Raw genomic sequence first — 26461 nt, forward strand, 5'->3', positions numbered from 1 at the left:
TCCCCCCAATGCCCTCCGAGGGGCCGACCCCGGCCCGCCCCTCGGAGCGCTAGGCGATGAGATAATTCAGCCGAGCTGCGAAAGAAGGGCGTCTGACTCTGGATTGGGAGGGAGGGGGTCTCCGGGCGGGGTGAAACTCGGAAGTAGGGGTGAGGGTCGGCGCTGATCCCAGGCCAGAGCAGGGCGCGGGCTGCTGGACCGCGCAGGAGTGGGCTGCAGGGGCCTCGCGCGCGCCGGGCTCACTCGCGCCGCGGCGCCCCGCGCGTTCCGTCCAGCTCGGAGCTGCCCCGCTCCTCCGCCGCCCGGCCGGCCGGCCGCTCCGGCCCGCGGCGCAGATGGCCGTGCGCGGCGCCAACACCTTGACGCCCTTCTCCATCCAGGCGATCCTCAACAAGAAAGAGGAGCGCGGCGGACTACCCGCGCCGGAGGGGCGCCGGGTCCCCGGGGGCACACCGGTAGCAGTGGCTGGGGCGCCTGCTGTCTGCTGCTGGCGGCTCTTTGGGGAGAACGACGCGGGCGCGCTGGGGGGCGCCGAGGACTCTCTGCTGGCGTCGCCTGCCGGGACCAGAATGGCTGCGGGGCGGACCGCGGAGAGCCCGGGCGGCTGGGACTCGGACTCGGCGCTGAGCGAGGACAACGAGGGCGGGCGGCGCTGCGCGGACGCGCCTAGGGCCAGTCGGGCCGGCCGTGCGGGAGGGACCCTGGGCCTCATCCAGCCGGTCTGCGAGCTGCCCGCCGCCAAGGACCTGGAGGAGGAAGCCGTGGGCCGGAGCGACAGCGAGATGTCCGCCAGCGTCTCAGGTTCGCTGAGGCTCCCCGGGGAAGGGGGCCGGGCTGAGGGGCTGGGCAAGGAGGTCAACCTTGCCGAGTGGGGTGGGCCTGCCGCGAGCACCCTGCCCTGGGGCCCAGGGGCCGATGGGGACCCCAAGCTCTGCGCTCTGGCGCGGGCTGCTCTAACCCTCCGGTAAGTAAGCCCGAGAAAACCGAGAGCGTCCTCAGAGCCCTGCGTCCTGGGGCGAGGCCTGAGTCCGGACAGGGCTGGAGGGAACTACTGGATTTGAGTTCATCTTTAGTGCCTTCGGCAGGCCGTGTCTGTCTCCAAATCCCCAAATCAGTTGGAAGGGGGACGAGCGAGAGGCCCAGAGATCTAGGATAGCCAGTGCCCTGGCCCTCACCCAGAGAGCAGAGACACTCCGGGCTGGAGGTCCCAGGGCCAGGCCCTGCAGCTCAAGGACAGGTAGTGAGGGACACCTCCTAGCGGGCCAGACGACCGGAGGACAGGATCTGCTGAGCCCGGGCTTGGAGAGGAGGGTTTGTTTAGCTTCCCAGACCCCAGGGCCTGAAAGCTGTTCTGGGCTGAGGACCCAAGAGCTTGAGGCAAACCCAGCAGCCAGCTGGAGGCAGAGGGGCTCATGTAGGTCACCCCAGACGCAGCAGGGAGAGGGGCCTCCTCAGCTCCTGGCAAGTCATTGGTTCAGAAAGACCCCCACGCCTGCCCCGCCGTCTGGTAGACGCTGCTGTAGGCCTCATTCTGGTCCCAGGCAAAGTCTGTCCTGTCTGCCAGAGGCCAGAGCGCCGGACCTCTCTGCTGGGTGCTGTGGACAGAGCGCCAGACCTCTCTGCTGGGTGCTGTGGCCAGAGCGCCAGACCTCTCTGCTGGGTGCTGTGGCCAGAGCGCCGGGCCTCTCTGCTGGGTGCTGTGGCCAGAGCGCCGGACCTCTCTCCTGGGTGCTGTGGCCAGAGCTCCAGACCTCTCTGCTGGGTGCTGTGGCCAGAGCGCTGGGCCTCTCTGCTGGGTGCTGTGGCCAGAGCGCCAGACCTCTCTGCTGGGTGCTGTGGCCAGAGCGCCGGGCCTCTCTGCTGGGTGCTGTGGCCAGAGCGCCGGGCCTCTCTGCTGGGTGCTGTGGCCAGAGCGCCGGGCCTCTCTGCTGGGTGCTGTGGCCAGAGCGCCGGGCCTCTCTGCTGGGTGCTGTGGCCAGAGCGCCGGACCTCTCTCCTGGGTGCTGTGGCCAGAGCGCCGGGCCTCTCTGCTGGGTGCTGTGGCCAGAGCGCGCGGGAGAGACCGAGGAACTGGAGTCAGACGTGAATCCAAGGACTCCAGGCAGGGACATCCTGCTCTTGTCACCCCCAGTCGCCAGCCTCTGTCTAATTTCCTTGCGAAGAGAGAGGGAGAAGTCCGCCCAAGGCCTGGGGGCAGCCCATTGACACCTCTCGCAGCAATTCTGGTGGTTGGAGGCGGAAGCCTCTGAATACCTCTGTCCCCAGAATCTGTCCCCACACCTTCCCTTGACGCGCAGCCAACGCATGTGTATGTGTGAGCGTGGGTGTGGGGAGGCGGGTGAATCCAAAGAGGGAAACGTAATCTAGAACCCCAGGGCTCGGCTCTCAGAGTCGAGAAGGCTTTGGAGGGTAACCCGACTCAGTGCCCCGCGTTACCGAGGGGAGCCTGGGGCCCAGACAGGGCAGGGAGCTGGATCTGGGCCGCCCGCACAGCGTTGACACAGCGGCGGAGTCCCTTGGCCGCCCCGACAGGCCTGGATGCGGGAAGTGAGTGGGACGTGGTTCCGAGACCGTCTCCAAAAACCCGGGCTCGTAGGCCCTCCCCACCGCCCTGGTGGGAGCGCAAGACATTTCCGTTCCCCACCCCCACCCCGCAGTTGAGGCCCAACCTCACTCCTCGGCTTCGCTGACGGTCTCTTGTTTCTGTTTCCTCTGGGGTCCGAAGGCGACCGCAGCCCGAGGGCGGAGGACGACGGCGTTGGCACGGAAGGCGCCCGCGTGCCCGCGCTGTGCAGCGAGGCGGTGGGCGGCGGCGGCGGCGGCGGGCCGGCGGGCGGCGCGGAGGAGGAGGAGGAGCCCGCGGCGCCGAAGCCGCGCAAGAAGCGCTCGCGGGCCGCCTTCTCCCACGCGCAGGTCTTCGAGCTGGAGCGCCGCTTCAACCACCAGCGCTACCTGTCGGGGCCCGAGCGCGCCGACCTGGCCGCGTCGCTGAAGCTCACGGAGACGCAGGTGAAGATCTGGTTCCAGAACCGTCGCTACAAGACCAAGCGCCGGCAGATGGCCGCCGACCTGCTGGCCTCCGCGCCCGCAGCCAAGAAGGTGGCGGTGAAGGTGCTGGTGCGCGACGACCAGAGACAGTACCTGCCCGGCGAGGTGCTGCGGCCGCCCTCGCTGCTGCCGCTGCAGCCCTCCTACTACTACCCGTACTACTGCCTCCCGGGCTGGGCGCTGTCCACGTGCGCGGCCGCCGCGGGCACCCAGTGAGCCGGCCTGGGGCGAGGCAGCGAGTGACCCCGGCTCCCCAGCTCCAGGCGGCCGGCAGCCGACGGCCGTGCAGGTTGTGCTTTGTACCGGGGCGCCCACCCGAGGGGGGGCAAGTGGAGGATCAAATCCAGCCCTGGTTCTGCTCTCCAGGACGTGCGCCCCGGCGATGGGACTGAGACTGCCCGGAGGGGGCGCCTTTTTCCAATTTGAACAGAGGCACCCAGTGGCCTAGGGGCTCTGCCGCCCCCCCCCCACCACCACCACCACCGCCCCAACCTGCCTGGAAGCCCTTAGACATTATTTATTATCGCGACAGCGTTGGATTTGGATTGTATCTGCCTGGGGACGGCGTTTCCCCGGAGTGGAGAGACCTCCTGGAGACCACATAGCCTGAGTCCCCTGAAGTTCAGGCCTGCCGGGAGCTTCGTGCGCTAGGCCACACTAGTTCATGGTATCCATGCTACCAATCTATGTGTATCTACATATCTATTCTTTTTGGAAATTGCATTTGTAATAAAGGGGGTGCGAAACCCAGGCAGCCCCTAGAAACCCCAGGCCAGGGGTTGGTTTGAACCGTGAAGGGTTTGGTTTTCTGGCCCCTCCCTCCCTGGCGTCAGACCGTGGGTGAGGGCGCCCTGTTGAGTGCTGAATGTAAGGCAGGAAGCCTCCGAGCACAGGGCACCCTCTTCCCCCTCCGCCTCCCCCTCATCTTTCCTCTTCCAGGCCGGGAGTCCCAGAACAAGGAGAGAACTGAGCCTGGTAGCCCTTCACAGAAATGTTTCTTCTGTTTCTTTTTATTTGTTTTAAAGGGGGTTCAAACTTGTAGCACTTTTCAGTTGTTTGTATTCAAATGACGGTTATTTTTGTATTCAATGTGAATATCCCTGACCAGCCTTTCCATGGTGTCCTCCGCAGTTTGCCAGCCGCTGGGCCCTTTGTCTCCCCTGTCCACTCTCCGCCACCGCTGTGTCCCGACCCAGGATTCGCCCGTCCCCGCCCCTGCCCCTAAGACAGGTGATCCTGTCAACCTCGCCGCTTTTCGCCTCCTTAAGGGCACCGTGCACTCAACCAGACTATTAACTTTTAAAAGATTTGCCAAGTTGGGAAGCTCTATTCGCTGTATTTTTCCCTTTAATTTATAAACTTTCCATTTAACATGCCCTCCTGGACGCCTTGTTTTCTCTGAGCCTCTCTCCGCCCGGCTTTGGGGAAGCCAGTACCATGGAAATAGCCGGGGTTCGATTTCCCAACCTCTTTTCAGTCCTGGACCCAGGCTGCCTGCCCCCGCTCCCCAGCAGGGGTGTAAATCTGCGCAGCTCAGGGAATCTCGACTTCCGCGGGACTTTGCCGGGGCCCAAGATGAACCCCACTAATCAGGAGCGGATCCCTAGGATTCCCTTTTCCCTCGTGAGCGTTCGTTTCAGAGTCCAGGAAGAGTCCATAGCTGAACCGGCCGCCCATTCCCATCCCTCGTCCTAACTCGCCGGCCCCTCCACCTGCCTACATCTTCTGCGCTTTCCATTTTCCGCGTATTTTTCTACGTGATTCTGGTTTTATTTTGTTTGGAGAATAGGCCAGCAAAAACCCTCGCTGAGACTCCGAAACGATGAGGGGCGAGCGAGGCTGTCATCAGGCGTCTCCCGGGAGGGCCATTTGCGCTCTGCCCTCAGCGGGGTGCAAAAGGCGCTTCCACTCCTCCAGGGCCCTGCGCCACTCGATCCGCACCGAAACCTAAAATGGGAGCAGAGGATGGGCTGGGCGAGGGTTCCGGGTTCGTTGTGACCTGATTCTATAGAGGAATGAGCGCCAGGATGCCACGGATCCACCCGAGCAAAACGCGCACCGCTGCCCTCGCTCACGCTGGCCCGGGCGAGCCAGGAAGGGTGAAGGCGCAGTGCAGGCGCCGAGGCCCGAGCCGGGAAACGCCGACCCCAGGCGCCGCTGCTTTCAATTTCACCTGCAGCCGACGGGCCGGCCCGCCCTCCTCCGTCCGCGACCTCACCCCGCCGCGCGACCCCCCGGCCTTGACACCCTGAAGGCGGAGGCCTGGCGTCTGCAGCCCCAGGCACCGGGCGGAGCAGAGCGTGGCCACGAGCCTTTAAGAAACGGTCCCCGCTTCTGGAAACAGAGAAACGCGAAGGGAAAGGCAAAGGCTCTCGGGAAGTGCACACCCTTGTCCCTAAGCCCAACTACCTTCCAAGTGGCTCCTGCAGTCACTGTTTCTTTTTGACACGTGTAAGGGTGCAATTTTAGTTTCCTGCTCATGCATGCAATTTTTTTTTTTTTTTTGTAGAAAGAACATTTCCGATAATGTTAGAATCTCCTCCCTTCCTCTCTCCAGAGGTCGCCACTACTGATTTGCCGGGAGGGGAGTGATTTTTCCTTTTCTGAAACCGGCAGTTGGTTGTAGCTGCGTCCTAAGCGGGTGGTTTGTGCTCGATCCTTGCGGCTTTGGAGTCGTGAGAACCGGGGAGGCCAGGCAGCGCCCCTACCCCTCTGGCCCTCTCTCCGGCTCCCTGCCAGGGCCCATTCTTCTGGGCTGGCTGGAGACTTCCGGGGAAAATGACTCAAACGGATTCAATCTGACCCGGATTGTTGCAGTTTCTCCCTGAACCGCCTCAAGGCCAGCGTTGGCGGGAGCGCCCCGAGATCCGGGAGCCCCAGGCAGCCCCCGGGGTCCAGCCTGGCCTCTGAGGGTTTCCCACTGCACTGCCACCCAGGACGGGCGCCTTTACTGGGCCCTGCGCTGCAGACGCGGCTCCCGTTGGAAATGTGTAACTATTTTCATTTCCTTTCCTTCGGCACTCACACCCCGGCCCTTTTTTAGAGGATGAGGAACAATTGGTCCTGCTCCCTGACTGCCCTGCGCAGGGAATTCTGGCCCGGCTGCAGAGCTGGGCGCTGGTCTCGGGTCTGCTCTGGGCCCCGGGGAGCAGAGCGTTGTTACCCGAGCCCTGGGGGCGTCTGAACACTTCATCTTTCTCAGTCCCCTTCGGCCCTTCCCCAATCTCAGAGCTGGTCTTGGGGGCCCACTGGGGACCCACACACTGAGGAGGGTAAACTAAGGCACACTGAGGAGGGTAAACTAAGGCAGAAGGAATGGCTGGGAAAGGGGGCAGACAGGCTGTGACTCGCCCTAAAATCGGTCCCAAGGCTCCAGGCCCAGCGCATGAATCTCATTCTGGACTGCCAATGTCGCTGGTGTGTGTGTGTGTGTGTGTGTGTGTGTGTGTGTAACTCAAATTTCCTTCCCGCCCCAAAGCCTGTGGGTCTTGGCCTTGGCCATCCCAAGTTGATTCCCATTCTAGCAAGTCCCACTCTCAGACCCCCAAGAGTATCCGCCAAGCAGGGGGTGCGGTCCATTCTGAAAATAAATGTCTTCCAGGCCACTCTAGTAAAGGGGGAGAGGTGACAGCGAATCTGTTCATTGGAGAAGGTCCGAGGGAGGACTCAAATGTGCCTGCCCACACCTCTGACATGTGGGGTTGTGGTAGTGGCATCCCCAGCTCAAAGAGGTTGGGGAGAAGTGGTGTCTGGGGAGGGGGAACTGGCAGCGATGGTAGCCACAGTAGCCTTTCACCGAGGTAGGATCTCATCCAAGACCTGCACACTCCCCGAGGTGCGGGGGTGCAGTGACTGGGACTCCCCAACCGCCCCCGGAGCTCAGTCCCAGACAGGCCCACATTTCACCCATGTTACCTCCCATCAGGGTTCGCCCGGAAAAGGCAGAACCCGGCCTCCCACAAGTCCACGGAGTTCACTTCGCTTTCCAGAAGGACTCTCGCCGTTTCTGACAGAGCCTGAGCAGCAAGGAGGATTAGCTATTTCCCCAGAGCCCCAAAAGCTGGTGGAGGAGGTCCTGGGCAGAAGGGAGAGTTGGGGAGCAGGCCCACCAGTGCCAGGGCCTAGGTGCCACAGGGTTTCAATCTTGCAGGTCACCAACCTCCCGCAGCTAACCATCAGAGCTGGGAAGCACACAGAGCTGCTTGGGGACTGCGGGGGCCCAGCAAATGCTTGACAGCACTTTGTAGGTAGGAGAGCGCCGAGGGCGGTGGGGCAGGTTGTTGCACTGGCTGGTGGCTTATGGTTGCTGAAGAGGCCAGGGCCACCACCCCCTGAGAAAGAAGGAAGCAGGCAAAGAGGCTCCTAATCCGAGGGAGGCCCGGAGGAGCAGCCAAAGAATACAGAACAACATCAGTAACAAGGGCGATAACTCCATTGGTTTGGGGCATTACACTTCGTGCGTCTGCCCCGCACCAGTTCGCTAAGGCCACCTCAGTAGGTGAACTAGACCGCCATTCCAAAGATGGGCAAGCTGAAGCTCACACAGGCGATGTGACTGGCCCCAAAGTCACAGGCCATTCAGAGGCTGAGTCAGGGTCCTTCAAAGCTCAGACGCCTAGGAGCTGAGGTGATAGGGTGGGTGGCCTGTGAGAGCAGGCTCTGGGATGGTTGGATCACAAAGTGTGGGTGTGCTTTGAAAACCCTTTGGCACTGCACAACCCATATGGACTTACTATTATTGTTGCCGTTATTATTATTGTTGTTATTATGAACTTCTGGGCAGTGCTGATTTGGCTGATGTGAAATGATCTTCCTTGAACTCCCGCCTCTGACAGAGGTTCCCAGGTGTCCTGCTGTGTGCTCAGTGCAGGGTCCTCAGGTGTAGAGACGCTGGGCCTCGGCCAGGTTTCCATTCTCCTGATAAATATGCTTTAATGATGAAGAAATAACAAAGCAGGGTTGCAAAAAAATGTGCTATATTGTAAATGGCTACATCATGTAATAAATGAAGGTGTATTTTTTTCTGTAGTTGCACATAGAAGTTATTCAACAGAAATGGGTTTGTTCAGATCACTAAAGCATTCACAAAAAAGATTGATTCCCAGGGCGCTGCAAGCAGGGGTAGTAGTCTAGTCCGTGAGCTTCGTTCAAACCTGTTGGGTGTGTATATGAGGCCCTGCCTTCTATGAAGGAAATGACAAAGGTCCATTTGGGGGCAATTCACACATGTGAGAACTGGGCAAAGGGCCCTGCAGCCCTACACCCCACCCGGGGCGCTATGACTATTGCAGCTTTTTGCTCTGAGCCGGCTTCTGGCAGACCCAGAGCTGAACCAGAATCCTCCAAGCCCAGAATAGCGAGCAAGGAAGGGTTAAGGGCTCTGCTCCTGTTGGGAAGTCTTGTTCAAAGGGAATACTCAACAGCTGCGGAAGCCCGGGCATCACCGTCCCTGGAGCCTCCCACGAGGTAAGCTCGCTCCAAAGTTTCTTCCACGCTTTCGTGAGTGTGCGGGGAGTAATACGCCGGCCCGGCCTAAGGCTCACGCTCTCATCCACTCCCCCTCCCTCCCACATGCACTCTGGTTTCCTCCCTCGGTGCCTGGCCCACAGTGCCTGTTAGGGTGCTGGAACCTTGCGGAGTCCAGGGCGCTTGGTCCCCGCACAGGCCGCACGCTCTCCAGCGAGCGCCTGCGTCATCCCACTGTTTCTGCAATCGCCAGCTTAGCTTCTGGCCTGAGCATCCCCCGCAGGGGAGCTTCTCGGAGAGTCCTTTCAGTCCCGGCCCAGGCTCCTATCCCCACCCCCTACCCCCCACCGCCGCTCCGTCGCCACACTCAGACCTCCGGGCTGGGCAGCGTTCCCTTCCATGTAGTCCTGTGTCCCAGCGCTTACCTGGGTGGGAAGTGGTCAAATGGTGTTCACAGGCCTGACAGATCCAGGGGGTGATTCTGCCTCGGGCCTGGAGCCCACAGCCCCAGGGGGCAACTCTGTCACTGACTGGATGAATCTTAGGTAATTAACTTCTCTTCTCGGTATCCCTATTTAAAACAACCAAAGAAAAACACGGTGAGGCAGCTTTGAAGGCTCCTGGGTGATGTTTGGAGTCCATACCACCTCTGGCGTGGAGTGGAGATAAAGGACAAAACCGTTTTCTGCTTTAAATAATGAGCAGGTTTTTTTTTTTGGGGGGGGGTATTTTATCTACTTGTTGTTGTTAATCCTCAAGCGGAGGATATGTTTTCGTTGATGTTTAGGGAGAGTGGAGGAGAGAGGGAAAGACAGAGAGAAACATCGATGTGAAAGAAGCACATCCATTGGTTGTCTCCTGCATGGTCAGGGCCCGGGCTGGAGAGGAGCCCACAGCCAAGGACCGTGCCCTTGACCGGAATCGAACCTGGGACTCTGGTGTGTCGGCCGACGCTCCATCCACTGAGCCAAACCGGCTGGGGGGAGCGGGTCTTTTTAAAAAGGATTTGGGTCTCTCAAGTGGCCGCCCCAGGCCTCCCCAAGGTTTATCTCTGGGCTCTCCTCTGTCTCCTCTGGGTGGCCAGCTGTTTTTGGAAAATCCAGTTTTCCCCTCCTCGACGACTTCTCCCACCCACCGCCCTTGGGAGGGAGGAGACTCGAAGCCAATCGGCCTCGGTGGCCGCGCTGAGCTCCCGACAGGCCCTTGTCCTGGGATGAAAACGCGTTAAGAAGAAGAAATAAAAACACCCCTAATGCCACGGTGCTTTCTCTCCCGGGGTACACCAGAAAGCAAGGGTGGGCAGCGCGCCGTAAAACAAGAGCTAGTAAAGCGGCTTATTTTAATAAGCTTATTAACATTTTTGAATGACTCCCCTTGTGCGCGCCAAGGCCTCCCTCGGTGCACTGCCCGGCGAGCTGTGCGGGCGGGGATTTTTACGCACCTACAGGCACACACGTGCGCGGGTGCCGCCGCCTTCCGCCCGGGGAGGTTGGGGGGGCGGGGAGCGGGCAGGGATGAAGGAGCTATGCCCACGGGGTGCCAAATCAGGACCACCGCGTTTCCCCCCCCTCCACACCTAGCTGCTCGCGGTCCTCGAGATTGCAGCCAGCCATGGAAGATACAGGGCTGTGTGTGTGTGTGTGTGTGTGGGGGGGGGGGGGTCAGAGGTCGCCAAGGAGCTCCAGTGACCTTGGGTATGGCCCCCGAATTGCCCCCATAGCGTCCAAGGACTCGCAGGTCTGAGCGTTCGTCCTGCCTGACCACGGGTTTGCTGCTGCTTTGGCAACGGGCGATGGGATTGGCTTTCCTCCCCGCGCAGGTATCTCACGGATTCCTCTGGCCTTGGCCCGCCTGCCTGCCCCGCAGGTCCTGGACCCCGGGGACCTCCGGAAATCCCTGACTTCCGAGGCTCCCCGCTCCCCTCGAAGGCCCAGGACGCTGGCCCTCCTTCACTTTACAGGGACCTTGGGCCCCCGGACTGTGGAAGAGTGAGCTAGAGACACACACTCTAGAGAAAGATGGGGGTGGAGATGAGAGGGAACGTGGGCTAACGGGAAGACCTCGCCTGACTAACTCCTCTGCTTACAGGTCTCAGGCTTTCTCTGAGTGGATTCTCCCACTCCCCCCCGCCCCCGGCAACCCCCAGTTTCGATTAAAAGTCCCCCCACCCGACACCCTGCTTTCGCGCAGGTCTGGCCTCAGGCTTAGGACCTCGGGGAAGACAGGGCCGATCTTTCAGCTGTGCCCTGGCCCGTCCCCTCCACAGCGCCCTTCTTACTGCCCCCCGGGCTCGGAGTTGGTCACCGCAGGCGGATGCGAAGCTAGTGGAGGGCCGCAGGCCAGGGGAGCTCTCCAGCACCTCCCCAGGTCTGTTCTCTGCGTGGGGGCCCGTCCTGGGGAGAGAGCCCGGCTTGTCCGGGGTCAAGTTCTCCAGCCTCGGGTTTAGGATGCCTTCTGGCACCCAGGCAGCGGGTTTCGCTGCAAACAAACTCCACAAAATGTCTCCCCATCTCATACTTGATCATATGAAAATGCGCATAATGCCTGGTCAGCTAAGGGTTGTTAAAAAAAATGTTTCCTTTGGGTTTATGTATGAGTGTGGGTGGTGGTGGGGTGGGGGTGGGGGTTGACTGGATAGATTGGAGAGGGCCCCTGGCTCTAAGAGTGCAGAGACTGGGCGGGATGGGTGGAGACCCCCTTAGAGAGGTACTGGCAGGTAGTCTTGTGGAGGGACTGCACCTAGGAAGCCTGTGCCTCAGCTGCCCTTCCAGAGCAGCCTCCCCCAAAGCCTTGGGGTGAGTCCTGCTCATGCCCCGGTGCCCTGGCGTTGGGATGGCGTTGGGATCAGGGGCTAAAGGTAGTGCTGCTAGTTGAATCAGTCTTTTTCCAGTGCAGCCCCAGCTCTTGGATCCTCAGCTCAGGGACTGGTACACAGCGAGCACTCAGATATCTGGGGAGGAAATATTCTTACTGTGCAGCGTTTGATGTTCCCAGAACGGATTCTCCAGGCCACTTCCATTGAATCTCATGGCAAGTAGTTCTGGTCCCCTGAGAGGCCCCAGGAGACTCAGCTGGGGAAGCTGAGCCCGGGCAGGGTGTTTTTGATTCTCCAGGAGGGAAGGCAGTAAGAGCTTTCCTCTGAAAAGCCCCAGGGACAGAGCGTGGATTTGAAACCAGGCCATTCAGGAAGACCTCACAGGAGCTGCTGTGCTGAAAATATAGATAATTATCCCCCCAACAAAGGTGGGATAGTCTGAGAACCTTGCGCTTCCAGCAGTAGTGCACACAGCCTAACTGACCATACGTTTTTCAAAGTTAAAGAAGAATACTTACCATTAATAATTTTTTTTATCTCTAGAGATGGTAAGGGGTGGACAGGGATTGTAAAAATAACCAAAACATGCCCAGCCTGTGTGGCTCAGTGGTTGAGCATCAACCTATGAACCAGGAGATCATGGTTTGACTTCTGGTCGGGGCTCATGCCCCAGTTGCAAGCTTGACCCCCAGTGTGGGGCATACAGGAGGCAGCTAATCAATGATTCTCTCTGCTCATTGATGCTTCTGTCTCTCTCCCCCACTCCCTTCCTCTCTGAAACCAATAAAAATATTAAAAAACAACAATCAAAATAATTAAATAATTCTTTCCTAAGATGCCTATCATGTATTAGATTTAAATAATTCTTTCCTAAGGTGCCTATCATGTATTAGATTTAAATAATTCTTTCCTAAAATGCCTATAATGTATTAGATTTACAGTCATTCACACAATGCTGCTGACAATGCTGTCCTCTCCCCATTAAGCTCGTCCTCCTGCTTGTGGGAGGCTGAAATCATTTCCTCCTTGAAATCATTTTCCTTCAGATTCAGCCGGAAGGAGAATGAACCTCCAAAACACACTGGAGAGGACAGCCCCAGTGTAGGCAGTGTGAGTGGGGACCCAGCCCTCACAGGTGCTCACCCAGGGAAGTCCTCAAGAGAGCCCAGGGAAATTATACACCTAGGAGACCTTTTTTTTTTTTTTAAAGAGAATACTTTTTTTTGTTATAGAGCCACTATCTGACCTTCTCTTTCCTGCTTTCTTTCCTGATTTATTCATTTATTGGTTCAACTGTTCAGCAGTATTTGGTAGGCGCCTATTCTTTGCGCCAGGGATACGAGGAGAGAAGCTCTGCCCTGGTGGAGTTTGTGGTCCAATGGGAGATGGAAATGAAAATGCCAGAAGGGCCCTAGCCAGTTTGGCTCCGTGGGTAGAGCGTTGGCCTGGGGACTGAAGGTCAAGGGCAGCAGCCCGGCTTGCAGCTGCCCGAGTAGCAGCAGATATCAATGAGTCTCTCTCATCATTGCTGTTTCCATCTTTCTCTCCCTCTCCCTTCCTCACTGAAATCAATACATATATTAAAGTCCCAGGAGGAAAATAAAGCGGGAGGTGGAATAGCGAGGAGGAGCGCAGGGCGCTATTTATGGGGATAGCCAAGCAGGGTCACTGCGATGCCCGTGCCCACGCCGCATGTTTGTAAGAGCGCTGTCAGTGCGCGCTGATCACTGGGGCCGCCTGGCTACCTCCCCATTCCCTCGCGTCTCAGGTGGGCTGGGCTGCCTATGTGTGCCTGTTGGTCCCTTGCAGAGCCTTCCCTGCTCTGAATGCGGGTGGGGGCTGTGATCAGGCTTAGGGCTCTGAGTGCGGACCCCTCCGTCTCCGGCCAGCCTGCGGGAGCGTCTGAGAGGCGCAGCCCCAGGACCAGGCGCCCTCGTTCCCCATCACTAGTGCCTGGAGCGGCTAGAAACCCCGAGAAGTTTCCGGAGGGGGCCAGGGCCAGGGCAGCTTCTTGTTCTGCCTCCAAGCAGGCCTCCCAGCCTGCGCTTGCCAATCACTATCCTGGTGACCAGCGCCTAATTTAGCGTTTCATCTGTTTCCCTGAGTGCTTTACGTGAATAATGTCATTCATTCCTCTCCGCAGCTCAATTGCTATTACTCCACGTTGGGGATCGACCCCTAGGCTGCGGCTGTTGCTGGGGTTCCAACGAGACTGTCTGGCTCCACACTGCTCAGCGCTGCCCACATGTCTGCCTGGCTCCCCACCGCGGAGCCGGGCAGTGAGGTCCCATTTACAGGGGAGAAAAATGAGGCTCGGAGAGAGTGGGCTGGGCTCGCCGGAGCTACATGTGTCAGGTTCTTAGCTCATTTCATTTTCACCTCCACTCGGAGAGGCGGGATTTGCGCTCGAGCAGCTAAGGAGGAAGGAGAACCAGATAGAGGGGGTTGGTTGGCTGTGGCTGTGCAGGTCCAAATGGCAGCGTCAAGTTGAGGCTCTTGCTTCTTTGCAGCTTCGTGGTTTTGGGGTGAGTTCCCTAATCTCTAGCGCTCGGTGTCCCCAGTTGGAAGAATGGAGCCAGGTCGTAGGTTTGCTGTGAGATAAAGGAGGTGAGGTAGACAGAGCCCTTAGGAGCAGATGCCTGGCACCCAACACGCTCTCAGGAGGTGATAAGGGTACCAGGCTGAACTGGAACCAGCCTTCCCAGACTCACACCCCATATCTTTTCCCTGTCTGCGGAGGTGGAGAGTTCCCCCCAAATGCCCTACTGAGGAGGCATGGGGGGATAGCAAACTGCCTTTTCACCTTCAGGGGGTACCCAGGGAGCAGCCGGTAAAGGGAGGCTTTTTAATCCAGGCCCCATTTACCGATATACCAGTTACCCATCATTGGTGACTAACAGTGTGGTTCCTGTTGTCGGCTGGTGGCTGGGGGTTGGGGGGGCAGGATGGAGAGCTCAGCGCCCCTTTTCACACCTTTTCCTTGAGAGGAGGGGGGGGGGGAAAGGTTCAATCAAGGCACATGGGTGGCTCAGAGCTCACCCCTCCCTGATTTTCAGAGATTCTGACTTCCATTTTCAGGGCCTCATTGGCAAGAGCTTCTCAGCACCACTTCCCACCTCCCCCTGTGCCCCAAACACACACTGCAGACCCTTCACCAGAGTCCCCAGGGCAGAGACAGGAGCTCCTGGAAGGGAAACGGGTCGCACAGGTTCCAAGAGCCGCTAGTGCTCCGCGCGGACCGTATTTGATCTCATTTAATCCCCCGGAGAACCCCACAAAGTGGATGGGATTATCTCTCCTTTATAGACGAGGGAGCAAAGTTCAGGAGGGTCAAGTGACTAGGGCAGGGTCACACAGCTTGCAAGTGGAGAGCAGGGAAATCGCCCCTGGGCCTGAAGGACTTCAAAGTTTCCAGCTACTTGCCTGGGACACCTCCGTGCCCCACTCCCACTCCTAGGGCGGGGGCTTGGCGGTGGAGAAGGGAGGAGGGACCCCAGGGGGAGTAAGAAAGGGGGAATTAATTCTCTGGGCGGTTCCGTATTAAGAAAACACCCGGCTCTGGCAGGCCTCCTCCCTGGGGCCGAAGCTCGGCCTCCTGAAGGCGAGGCCTGTATATTTGTAGTTTGATTCCACCCGTCAAGGCTAATTTCTCCCTACAACTTAATGGACTCGGCTTGACGTATGTAATGATTCCTAATCACGAACATTATTTTCGATAGCGAGGAGACATGTTCCAGTTGTTGTGACAGATCGCGTTTCAGCCATAATGACGGAAAATTACCATTTCTAATTCTCCGGTTTTTGACACCTAAATCCACAGACCATATGTGGCAGGGGGAGCTCTGGGCCCCCGCAGTCCTCCCTCCCCAAGGCAGTGGCAAAGCGATCTTGCCAGGTAGTGCTCCCACCCCGAGAGGGGGCCGTAGGGATGGACCCGACTCTGCTGGCTCCTCAGCCTTCTGGCCTCTCCTCCCTTGCGACACCAGTGACAAAAAGCCGAGCTTTGGAATGGGCCTGAGACGGATGCATTTTCAGGGACTTATTTTACAGATGAGACCACAGAGGGGAGGGCAGCTTGTCTGAGGTCTCCCGGGTGGTCACGGGAGGGTACGTTTTTCTCAGAACCATTCCTGGAGTTCCCAGCAGTGAGACCGCTGTGTCCCTCCGCCCTGGAAAGGGAGACCTGGCTTGTTCTTTGATTGGCAGGCCTCAACCATGAGGGAGGTGAAGCTTTTTAGAACACTGACAGCTGTGTGGGCTAAGGGCAGAGGGAGAAGTCGAGGCACAGAGAGGTTGAGCCATTGGCCCAAGATCACAGCGCTGGTAGAGAAAGGAGTCAGGCCCAGCACCCATGAATTTAACAGGTTTCTAAAGTTCACACAATTCATGGTGACGTCTCACATTCAGCACCACCCCCGTGGGTTATTACCCTCACTTTAGGTGGGAGGAAATTGTCCTAGGTTTGTCCACTGCAGGGGTTGACCCACGGAACCCCATAGTTAGCCAACAGTCTCCAGCTTCCTCTGTGCACTTCCTGCCATCTGCCTGCCCCTCACCACCCTCCCTTCAGGTTGGGTCTGGGCAAGGTCCTGAGAAGTGAGGAGCTATAATGCCTCCACCAGGGTTCACCGTGGCAGTCAGTCATGCATTTCAGAGGTGTGAGGGTCCCAATATTGACTGGCGCACTTTGTTCTGGGGAACATGAAGGCACACGGGCCGAATGTCTGCTCAGAATTTACTAATCCTGCATTAGTCACCTGTCACAGGGCCTCAGGTTCATCTCCTGGGTGAAAAAGTCCACCTTCGATAATGGTTGAGAGATGGGTAGAGAGGCCTCCTGTCCAGGCACCAGGAAGGCGCCACCCTTAACTAGGGCTGTAGTGCACTGCAGGTGCTAAGGAACACCCACAATCAGGCAAGGAAGCCACGGTCTTCGGTCTTCGACCTTCCCAAAAAGGTGCAGGTGAGTCACTGGAGCATGTCAGTTGCCCTGAGCCAAGGTCTTGGATGAGTCCGGGGCGCTCCCTGCAAAGTCCATTCTGCTAGGGGCCCCCTGAGATTGCAGCGGTTCTCGCTGCTCTAAGTGTGTTCCTCTTGTGCAGCAACAGCTGTGACCCAGAGGGTCAGGGAGACCAGGCACCCACCCAGAAGCTGAAAAATCACACACTAAAGTCTGAGAGCCAAGCGCTACCCCACACCGTGCCATCCCTACCACTCTGTCTTCTGCGCCATGCCTCGCGTGGTCTCTGCCTTTCCCTGCACTTTTCCCCAATGTCTGCTGGGGACCAAATCAGCCACTGCCTCAGCTCCCATTACCGTTTCCAACTTGGTATCTTTGGGGACACCCAGGGAGGGATGGGCAGAGGATGAGGCCGAGATGCACCAACTAGTGTAAATGCTAAAGCAGCTGGCTTCTCTGTTACACTGGCCCACCCTATCCCCAGAGCCAGCCTTTGTAGATTAAAAAGAAATGTTCAGGCACAAATACATTGGAGGGCGATGGAAGACAATGAACTATCAGGACAAACTAGGAGCCTGTTTGGCTCATATCCTTGGCTGGCTTGAAGCCAAAGTGGGTCAGCCTGCAGCAATTCTATGTTTTGGTTACTTATTAAGTCAAAGAAAAATGGGTTCCCTCCACCACCTTCATTCACAGAAGGCACCGATGGTGGGATGCTTGTGAAAGGGCTTTGTAGCCACGAGAGTTAGCAAAGACCATGGAGGTAGTGGGCCCTCCCCTTTCCATAAGGGCATGCCCAGGTGGAGGGGTCCTTCTGGGCTTCCTGGCATTCAGGATCTAGACACAATCCACAAGTCTCGAACAAGAGATGTGTTGACTATTCTTTTTTACCAACTTGGACACTGAGGCCAAACATGGGGGTACTCTCTCTCTCCTTTTTTTATGCTGCTTGAAGCATTAAGTCAGCAAAGAAACTCCATCCAATAGGAAGGACACCCCTCCCTATAAGTAAATTGGCAGGAAAAACAGTTGGTAGATATTGGCACAGAGGCTTCTGAGCAAGGGGATCTTCTATTTCGAATCGAGGAGAGAATCATTTACAGCCAGACTGCCTGGGAGTCAAACCTAAGTCTGCTTTTTACTGCTTGCATGACATCAGGCCTCATGAGCTGGCTCATCTGTAAACGGGGGTTAGCAATACAACCTACCTCATAGGGTTTGGCTGAGCATGAAATGATTTAGAACTGGCTTAGAGGAGTGCCTGGCACATAATAAGTGGCCAATGACTGGTGCTTGGCATATAAGCCATCAATACATGATAGCTATTTTCAAAGACACCCTGGCTCCAAAGGAAGAAATTTCAGTCTTTGCCTGAATTTAGACAAACAAACCTATAGAGGCCACCGTACACTGATGGAGCCATACAAAGAGATGCTTTGCGTTAGGTGTTGCCTAGAAGGGCAGTTTGGAGCCTGGCCTCTCCAGTCAGGGGGCTGTGTGTCAATTTCAGCTCTGCCACTTACCAGCCAGGTGACCTTGAACCAATAGATACTTAATCTGTTTGAGCCTTGGTTTCTTCTTGTGTAGATGATTTTAGAAAGATAGATGTAAATCATTTTTTTCATTGTCTGACATTGGGTAAGAGTTCAGTAGTGTTAGCTTTTATTCCTTCTTAGTACATAAACTGCCATTCAGAAGCTGCCAGTATAGGAGGAGATGACATAATTGGTCAGTGCTCTGGTAACTGCCTTTGATTGCTCAAGGACAAGGACTTTAGGGAGGGTATGAGTTCAAGTCTGAGTTGGGTGGCCTTGCACCAGTCACTCTCCAAGGAGGATAACAGTATCCACTTAGCGGCCAAGACTCCAGAATTTCCCAATAGGAAGGCGTCTGGGGTCTGGAGGCAGCTGGAAGTGTGTCTTAAAGCTATTCTGGCAGAACAGCAGGCTCTAGACTTGGTGTGTTCTTATGACCCACGGGAAGCGAGACTGTAGGCCATGGTGCTTTAGCTGCCTTCTGCTGCCCGGCCCACTCATAAAGGGCAAAATGCCGCCGCGCATTACAATCCGACTGAAGGGGGCACTTGCTACTTAGTCCTCATAAAATGCCTGCAGGGGCAGCATTCAAATGTGCTTACACACTCCTGTCCGTAAGACAGTGGCGATCAGAGATCCATATTGCATTGCTTACATCTTATGTGCCCCTTACGGTGTGCCCGGGAGGCACGAAAAGATTCGCTGGCTTCTGCAGCTCTGGTGTAGATGTAGAATTAGAGCGTGGAAAAGGCTTGGCGATGTGCCTAGCACACAGTGCTGGAGCAATGGACGTCCCTATTATTAAGTCCGATCATAAACGCCTGCAATAAAAGGGCCTGAGCGGGACCTTCTGGGACGCAATCACAAGCAGGCTCAGGTTCGTTTTTAAGCCTTCCCAGAAGAGCTCTGGAAAAGCCTGCGGTGCCACTTTGGTCCATGTCACCGGAAAGCATCCGGACGCGGAGACACCCTTTCCAGTGGACATTTCCCTCAGATCTGAGGCTATCTTAGGGGTTCACTTCGGAAACGGTGAGGCTGGGGTCTCTGGGCGCTGGCTGCCCAGCTCCTTGGTGCCCAGAGCCCGGCGCAGGAAGGGCGTGGAGACGGGGCGGCGGCCGCACTTACAGCGTCTTCTGGCGGCTCTGCTTCTGCGCCCGCGGCTCGTCCTCCCCTTCTGCCCGTGGTACCCAGTCACTTCCACGCCCTGCCGGGACCCGAGGCCTGGGAGAGCGAGAGGGGTCTCTGTGCTTCGGCTTTCCCATCGGTTGGCAAGGGCCGGGCTGCGGGCTCCTCCCTGCGACCTTTCCCTCCGACGTGCACGGAAAGGCGGTTGGCAGGAAAGGGGACCTCGCGCTGCGCCCCGAAGCAGGGTAAGGAGAGAGACTGCTCAGCTCTCTGCAGCAGCGGACAGCCACCGGACAAGCTGTTTAGGCTCATCAGATTAGCTGTCGCATCCGTTCTGGGTGGGAGACCTCCTTATTACCCCCATTTTACAGATAAGGGAACCGAGGCACAAGCACTCATTTTTTGTGGTCCTCCAGTTAACCAAACGGTGGAACACGGATTCGAACCTGGACAGCTCGAGTCTCTAACCGCGCCTCTGTGCGGCTCTCGGCTGCTCCTGGGTCCACAGGTTGCCGGCCCTCGGGTGGGCCTCGCTCGGTGTTTGTGGGAAGAGTGGGGTGCTGTTATCCTCGTGTTGTCAGTGCTGAGCGGATGGGATTGCTGGCCAGCCCGGTAGGGAGGGAACCAGGCCGCATTGGGGTGACTTCTCTCCTCCCCACGCCCCCTTCGCGACCCAGGTGGCCTCGGTGATGGTGAGCGCGGTGCCGGCCACTAGCCAGATACCACTCTGCTTGAGGGGGTCCCCTGGCCGAGGCGCCCCAGGCAAGCAGTGCCCCTGCCGGGGGTTTCTGGTCCCAAGCAGAGCATGAGAGTCCGTGAATTAGGGCTCTCGGCCTCCCGGGCAGAGGACGCTGATTTAGTTTTATCTCCTGAGCGCTCCAGTCGGAAGGTCACCCCATTACCACCGACGCGCCGTCCTCCCCCAAACAACGAGCCCATCCGGGGTGCCGGAGGCTAAGGCGCGCGAGCCATGGGTGCGGGACGAAGGGGGCTGGGGCGGAGCCCAGCGGCAGCCCTGGTTCCCCCTGCGCCCCCCCCCCCCCCCAGCGCCTGGACAGAGGACTAGGTCGGAATCCAGTGCAGGGGGGGGGGGGGGCGGTGGCTGGAGGGCCCGGCTTGGGTGGGGTGGGTGGGAGAGTGGCCGCAGGCATGGTGTGCGTTAGATGGGATGGGGTTGCCGGGTGCAGCCCAGGCCCTCGAGGGGGTCCCCTGGCCGAGGCGCCCCAGCCAAGCAGTGCCCCCCGCCATGCCCCCTTCCCCTTCTATGTCCCAGGAGTCCCGAAGATGAAGCTGGGGGCGCTGGGCGCGCTCTCCCTGCTGCTGGAACCTCAGCAATCCAAGAGTGTGTGTGCGGGGAGCAGGTGGAGGGGAGTCGGTTCACGCACGCGGGAGCCGGATCCTTGAAGCTTCCCAAACCCCAGCAGCGCAGCCACGGGTGTGCAGGGAGGGCCCCAGCCGCGCAGGCCGCCTCCGGCCCGGCCTCGGCACCCCACCCTCCGCAGGCTGCAGGTCCTACAGTAAGACGGGCTGATCTGTCCCCCTCGCTGCGGAGCTCCGGAGGGGCGAAGGCGCTTCCCGAAGGAAAACGCTGCGGTTGGTGCCAGGGCCCAGCAAACCTCCCGCGTCAGCGCGCGAAACCTTTGGTGGGGAGTGTGCTCGGTTTCGGCGGGGCGAGGGTGGGGCCCGGGAGCCCCATTTCCACCCTCGGGTGGTCCTGGTGCACGTGGTGCAGGGACCTCACAGGGAGAGCCGGGAGCCGCGGGGCGGGCGGGCGGGGAGTGGATCTGGCCTGGGCTGGATCAGCCTGTGCTGGGAGCCGCCGTGCGTGTGAGGGGCCCCGGGACGCAGGGACGGCCGAGCACTGCCCCGTGGAGGTGACAGGTCAGCGGGGGAGAGCCAGGCCTGAGACCAGCACTTCCTCCAGCGAGGCTGCCCGGCGATGCAGCCTGCAGCGTCGATGCGCCGCCGCCTTGGGCTCCAGGTCCCCGCGCCCCTTGGGCCTCTGAGTAGCTTTCGCCCCGTCGAGTCTCACGGAGCGCGCCGTGCCGGGTCCCAGGCAGCCCCCGGAGCCCAGATCCCCGCAGGGGAGAGAGCGGCCACGCGCGGTGGCTTTGCTGGGGCTCCGAGCGACTGGCGAGCGCCCGGCAGACACCCGCTCCAGCGACGAGGCCTCTGCCAGCTTCGGGGTGGGTGGCTGGGTGGGTGGGACGCGGTTCCGCAGCTGGACAGTGTGGGGGGTCGAACTGATCCTAACTCGGGTCTTGCAGCGGTTTGCCCCGAAGCACAGGAGCAAACTGGGCCCCCCGAAATCTCGCCGGGAACGGGGGCGTCGCTTCCTGCCAGCTTTGGCGGGGGTCAAGTCAGGCTGCCCAAGCAGGCGGTGTGCCCCGGGGCCTCGCTGCCAAGGAGAGCCACCTGCGGAGGCCGCTGGCGAGGGCCAAGCTGAACCCCCACCTGGAACGTGCCCCTCCCCAGTTCCCTTCCCCAAACGCTTCCCAGCGCGTTTGAAATGGAGCGAGAGGCTCAGCCCCTCCCTGGGGTAGTAGGCAATGAAGTTGTCAGGGAGCCACAAACAGACAGTGTTTGCTCGCCTTTGCCTATCCAGGTGAATTATTTGCGGTGACTTCTAATTTCCTTCCCCCAAAGAAAACCCTGTCCTTCCATCTCTCCACCTCCGCCCGCCCCCCCCCCCGCCCCCCTTAGCTTAAACGCTTAAGAAAAATCGATGGAAAAAACATCTTCAACAGCCTTTGGGTTCTCCTAGAAAAACAACACAAACCCAGACCTCACTAGTAATAGCAAAAACTTTAAAATCCAGCTCTTTATGCCAGGCCCCCCCAGTTTTCAAACTGACAATTCAAACATGTTTGGACTTCAAACTTGATAGCTGGCTGTTTTACAAAGGTGGCTTGGCTGAGAAATAACTGAAAAATGTAAAATGTTAATTGCCACTGATTCAAAATGCTCCATTTTCTTTTGCTAAGCCAGCTATCCACTTGCTGAGTGACCATGCTGTGATTGAAAGTTTTGTGTCAATATATTAGCAGTTTATTGGGGGGGGGGGGGGGGAGTGTAGAGGGCAGAATATCGAGCTAATGAAACTGAACAAGAATACCATTAGAATTTTCCCTTATTCGTCATTCCCCCTTGGTTTCTTTTACGTGGAATTTTATATAAAATATAAACTATTTATGTAAAAGTTTGCAGAGTGTTACATTAACCAAAAATACAGGGAATGAAACAATTAAGCAGCACATATAGGCATATTAATTACCCCACCTTGCACATGAGGCTACATGTTGAACATAGCATTTTTCATTACTACATGAGCTGTTAAATGTATAAAGTAGGTACATTTGTGGGCACATTAACACACTATGAGAACTTGAACTTGTTCATTTCCTGGCTTTTATGGGCCTAGTTAGGCTGCATGGGCTTGCTATACACAGGCTCACATGCCCTGAACTCCCAATGACTTCTAGAGTCCTCACCCCCGGGGATGGAGGGAGGCAAGGAGAAATGGTGCAGTGAAGTGTACACCGGCCACATCTGCATTGTCCTATATGCCTGACATTAACTGCATTCTACAGTGACCCTGGCCCAGGACAGAAGGAAGCTCCTGACTCCTCGTGCCTTTCTTCAACCAGTCTTTCCAGAGACCACACCACAGGTCCTCCGTCATTACATGGGAGGTACATTTTTGCCATGCGTTAGCCTAGACTGTCCCCCTAACTTAGTCTCCCAAATACGAAACCTGAATCAAAGCTGTCGTGCTCCCTTACACAGAGCACCCAGTTCTCTCCTTAGTGCAAAGGAGTTTGAAATCATTCTCACCCACGCAATCAGCCACCTGTGGCTTTTCTCTTGGATTTCTATGTGCCTTTATTCTTAATCATAAAGTTGGAAATAATTTTAATAGGATAATTAGATCCCTAGAAATGGGTATCTCTGTAAAGAAGGGGTAGATTGGCATAGCAATAAATAATCCTGAGTCCTGATGGGTGTTGCAATGTAAGAGAATTAATTTATATCACCTATATTGAAAAATTGCTTATGTATTCAAGAGAAGTGGTAAAAAAAAACCCTGTATGTCCACTTTTCATATATATATTTCCTTAGCTTCTTTTTTATTTTAAAGATTAATTATCCAGCAAAAGAGTAACTTGTCTGATTCTGTAATTAGAATAAAGAGCAAGGCTTGAGAGTGCTACTTGCCAGTGGACTATTTTGGAAAAAAAATTTAAAGTCAGCTTCAGGATAAATCTTGAAATAAATGTTTAAAGTATGTTTTCCTTCTTATGCCATTTGCATAAGAAGGAAAATATCACAAAGCAAAGGACTTTGAAGAAAAGTAAAAAATGCCACTTGTCACTTGATGTCCTGTTTACAGGAACAGATGTCCAGATATTTTGGAGGAAAAAACCCCTGACTTTTTTGGGAGGGTGGGGTTAGGGAGAATGTTATATGAATGGTCCAGATGTTCACATTTTACCTGGTGAATGTAGGCAGTCTATGGTAAATCAATTGACATTTAAACCGAACATTGATAAAGCTTTAAAAGATGTGACCAGCCATTTTGATCTAAAACTATTTCATTTAATTTTTTTTTAAAATGGTCAAATCAAACATGGAGATAACAGCTACCATTACTGAGGGCTTCTCACAATCTAGGCACCATGCTACATATGCCTTGCAAACATTATTTCATTTGCTGCTATGAAAATCTTTGATGTTCTCCTCACTAAAATTGAGGCATCCAGAGTCTAACTTCCTTACAGCCATATAGATAGTAAAGAGTGGAACCGGAATCCATGGACTTGAATATCCAAATGTGAGCCACCACTCTAAGCTGTATCCCTCTATTGACATGAATAGCCACATTTCACTGAACAGACATGAATTCACAGAAACTTGAATTAAAAAAAAATGTTTACTAAATTAAATGGTTCAAGTTGAAATGGAAGAATTGGCTATGAACTTAGACTTTGAGAAAAATTACCTGGCACTCAAGAAGGTGGTCTTACTTGCTAGTCCTAAAATGTTTTACTTTACTGTTCTGTTTTGAAATGTTATGTTTTGGAGCAAAACCAGTGGTGAGGTTCAGAAATGGAAATGCCAATATAAAGGGTGAAATGCTGGCACTCATTCAAGCTATAAACCCGAGGGAGCCCAGTGGGGGGAGATCATGTTATCTCAAGTCCATATCAGACAATTTGGTACGTCTGAGACATTTCATGGGGCCTTTTTCTGTTGAAAACATTTCTCTTTAACATTTATTTGCTAAAAAGTGTAAGTCCAAGGGGCAAATTCCCTGGCTTGTGTACTGAAGAGCTTCAGCATTTTGAGTGTTAAGAAGAGCTGCAAATTAATCCCCAGGAAAAATTCCTTCCATTTCCAAGTCTGCCAATGCAGGATTTTCAGAAAGGATAGTTGACCAAGGAAATTAAACTCCCTTTTACTATGCAGATGTCAAGAAAGAGCATGCTCTTCAAAGCAAAGCTTTGAAACAGAGGAATTTTTTCTTCATTTGGAAACACATTTTCTTCTTGGTGTTGGTGTCTAAATAAGCTTGAGTTTCCTATGAACGCTTTAGTCCCTTTATTCTTTGTTACTGTGTGGTACCAATGTTTAACAACCCAGGAGACAGCATTATGTAAAGTAAATTTTAAAGTTCAATTACAATCTCCAATTCCCTAAAATTGGAAAAAAAGTAAACTGGAATTAACATATATGTCATTTTTGAAGGGTGGAATTTTAAATGTGGTCATCAGAGTCCTGATATTTAGAAATAGCAGGATTATTCCATGGTTGAAGATTCTTTATTGAATAGTATTTATAGAATGCAGTGCATACTGCTTGAGCAGGTTAATGGGCTGCCTTTTTAATAGGCAGCTATTGCTACTGGCTTACCTTCCATAAGGCTTGCACTTGGAGTTGTTTTTCAGTGCTGTGAGTGCTAATGAAGGCCAATTTAAAGCAATTTTCTTGAAGATTGCTGTTCAGGCCTGGCTGACTTGTAATTCTGATACTCATGTCAGGCAGGAGGGTGTAGCGGAAGGTTGGTAAATACAATTATATTAATATTGGTGTTATTTTAGTTACTTAGAGTTTGATTATCTTGAAGGCAAGCAGTGAATGAATGTAGGCCTGATATATCCAATGCATATATTAGACCAATAAACCTAGTGTGTAAACAGACATTGAAACTAAGTGTGGGAGAAAGGGTAAGCGTGGAAGCATTCACGTTTAGCCTGAGCTTGCTCTGGACTGATGGATGAGGGTGAGAGATCCTCTCTTTTAATGCTAAAGTGTAGAAGGCGAATCACTGGCATTGTGTTATCTTAGCTATATCACTGCTGTGTTTACCATAACATTATTAGAGTGTCATTTTTTGGAGAAGGGGAATTATTTTCCTCCGTTATAGATAGTATGTTTGTTTATGTTTTTTGAGCAGGGTGTACTCTTTTAGAATACAGATTTACACAGCCTCCAGGAGCTCGAGGTAGATGTCGTGAATATACAGAATTCAGATAGAAGCTGGTTCAGTGATCTCTACAGTGAAAACTCAGTAGGGTCCCTCTCATTCAGTGACTTCGTTATTAGAAAAATAAAAAAGGAGAAAAGATGGCTTTTACATTTTTCGGTCATTTTGTAGCCTCTCAGCCATTTTCAGGTTTCACTTTTCATTTTAAAAACAAAATTTCATAGGCTCCCTTCCAAACTATTTAATTCACTTCTGGCAACTAAAAAGAAAAATGAGGCATAAATTGCTTTTGAAAACTTAGAAAGGGACCTGTGTTACTGAACATAACATTGCGTGGGACTTAATTTGGTATAATACAATATTTTATACCTTTAATTCCCTTGAGACCAAAATGAAAAAAATTTTCTCTTCGGGGCAAAAGATGAAAATTATTTCAAATACAGTAATTAGAATGTAATTATACAAAGTAGGGTAGGGTATTTTTTTGCTCTCTATTATTTTTTAACTATATCACCTTGTCTAAGAGAGGATAAGAATTTTCCAAGTGTTTGGATATTGAATTCGTAGGTTGATATTTGTAAATTATTTTGCAATTTTTGAGTGGCAAAATGGAGATTATTTGATTTATGAAAGACATTTTGTGGGACTTCAAATGAAAAAAAGATGGATGATGAACACTACATTAATTCTGACATTTGAAAAAAAATTGCTTAACCTCTTTCTTCTCCAAGTCTCAACTTATACCAACATTTTTCAGTGTGCCTTTTTATGTGAATGCCACAATTATAGAGATAATTTAAATGAAATCTGAAATGGGGTCATTTGAATTTTCAAGTCTAAGTCAGTAATTTGCATTTTGTTCAACAATTTAATTTTTCATATTTGAATAATGGCAAGGTAAATCAAGATGAGCTGTCCACATTGGGCCTTTCCCCACAGTTTGCATTTTGACTAGCATACAAAACAAATGCATTCTAAAAATTAAGACTTTGGGATTGGCATTCAAAGCTTCTTCTTTTTAAAAAATT

General features: G+C 54.7%; 1 protein-coding gene across 1 annotated transcript; it reads left to right on the plus strand.

Annotated features, from left to right (window-relative positions):
* Window positions 1-335: 335 nt before the first annotated feature.
* NKX3-2 (NK3 homeobox 2) lies at window positions 336-3264 on the plus strand (the record flags this gene model as incomplete). The annotated part of the gene is made up of 2 exons (XM_079777223.1): window positions 336-801; window positions 2726-3264. 2 exons carry the CDS (start codon window positions 336-338, stop codon window positions 3262-3264), a joined length of 1005 nt encoding a protein of 334 aa, XP_079633349.1.
* Window positions 3265-26461: the final 23197 nt, after the last annotated feature.

This window comes from Cnephaeus nilssonii, assembly GCF_951640355.1.
Source record: "Cnephaeus nilssonii genome assembly, chromosome: 1".
Lineage (NCBI taxonomy): Eukaryota > Metazoa > Chordata > Mammalia > Chiroptera > Vespertilionidae > Cnephaeus > Cnephaeus nilssonii.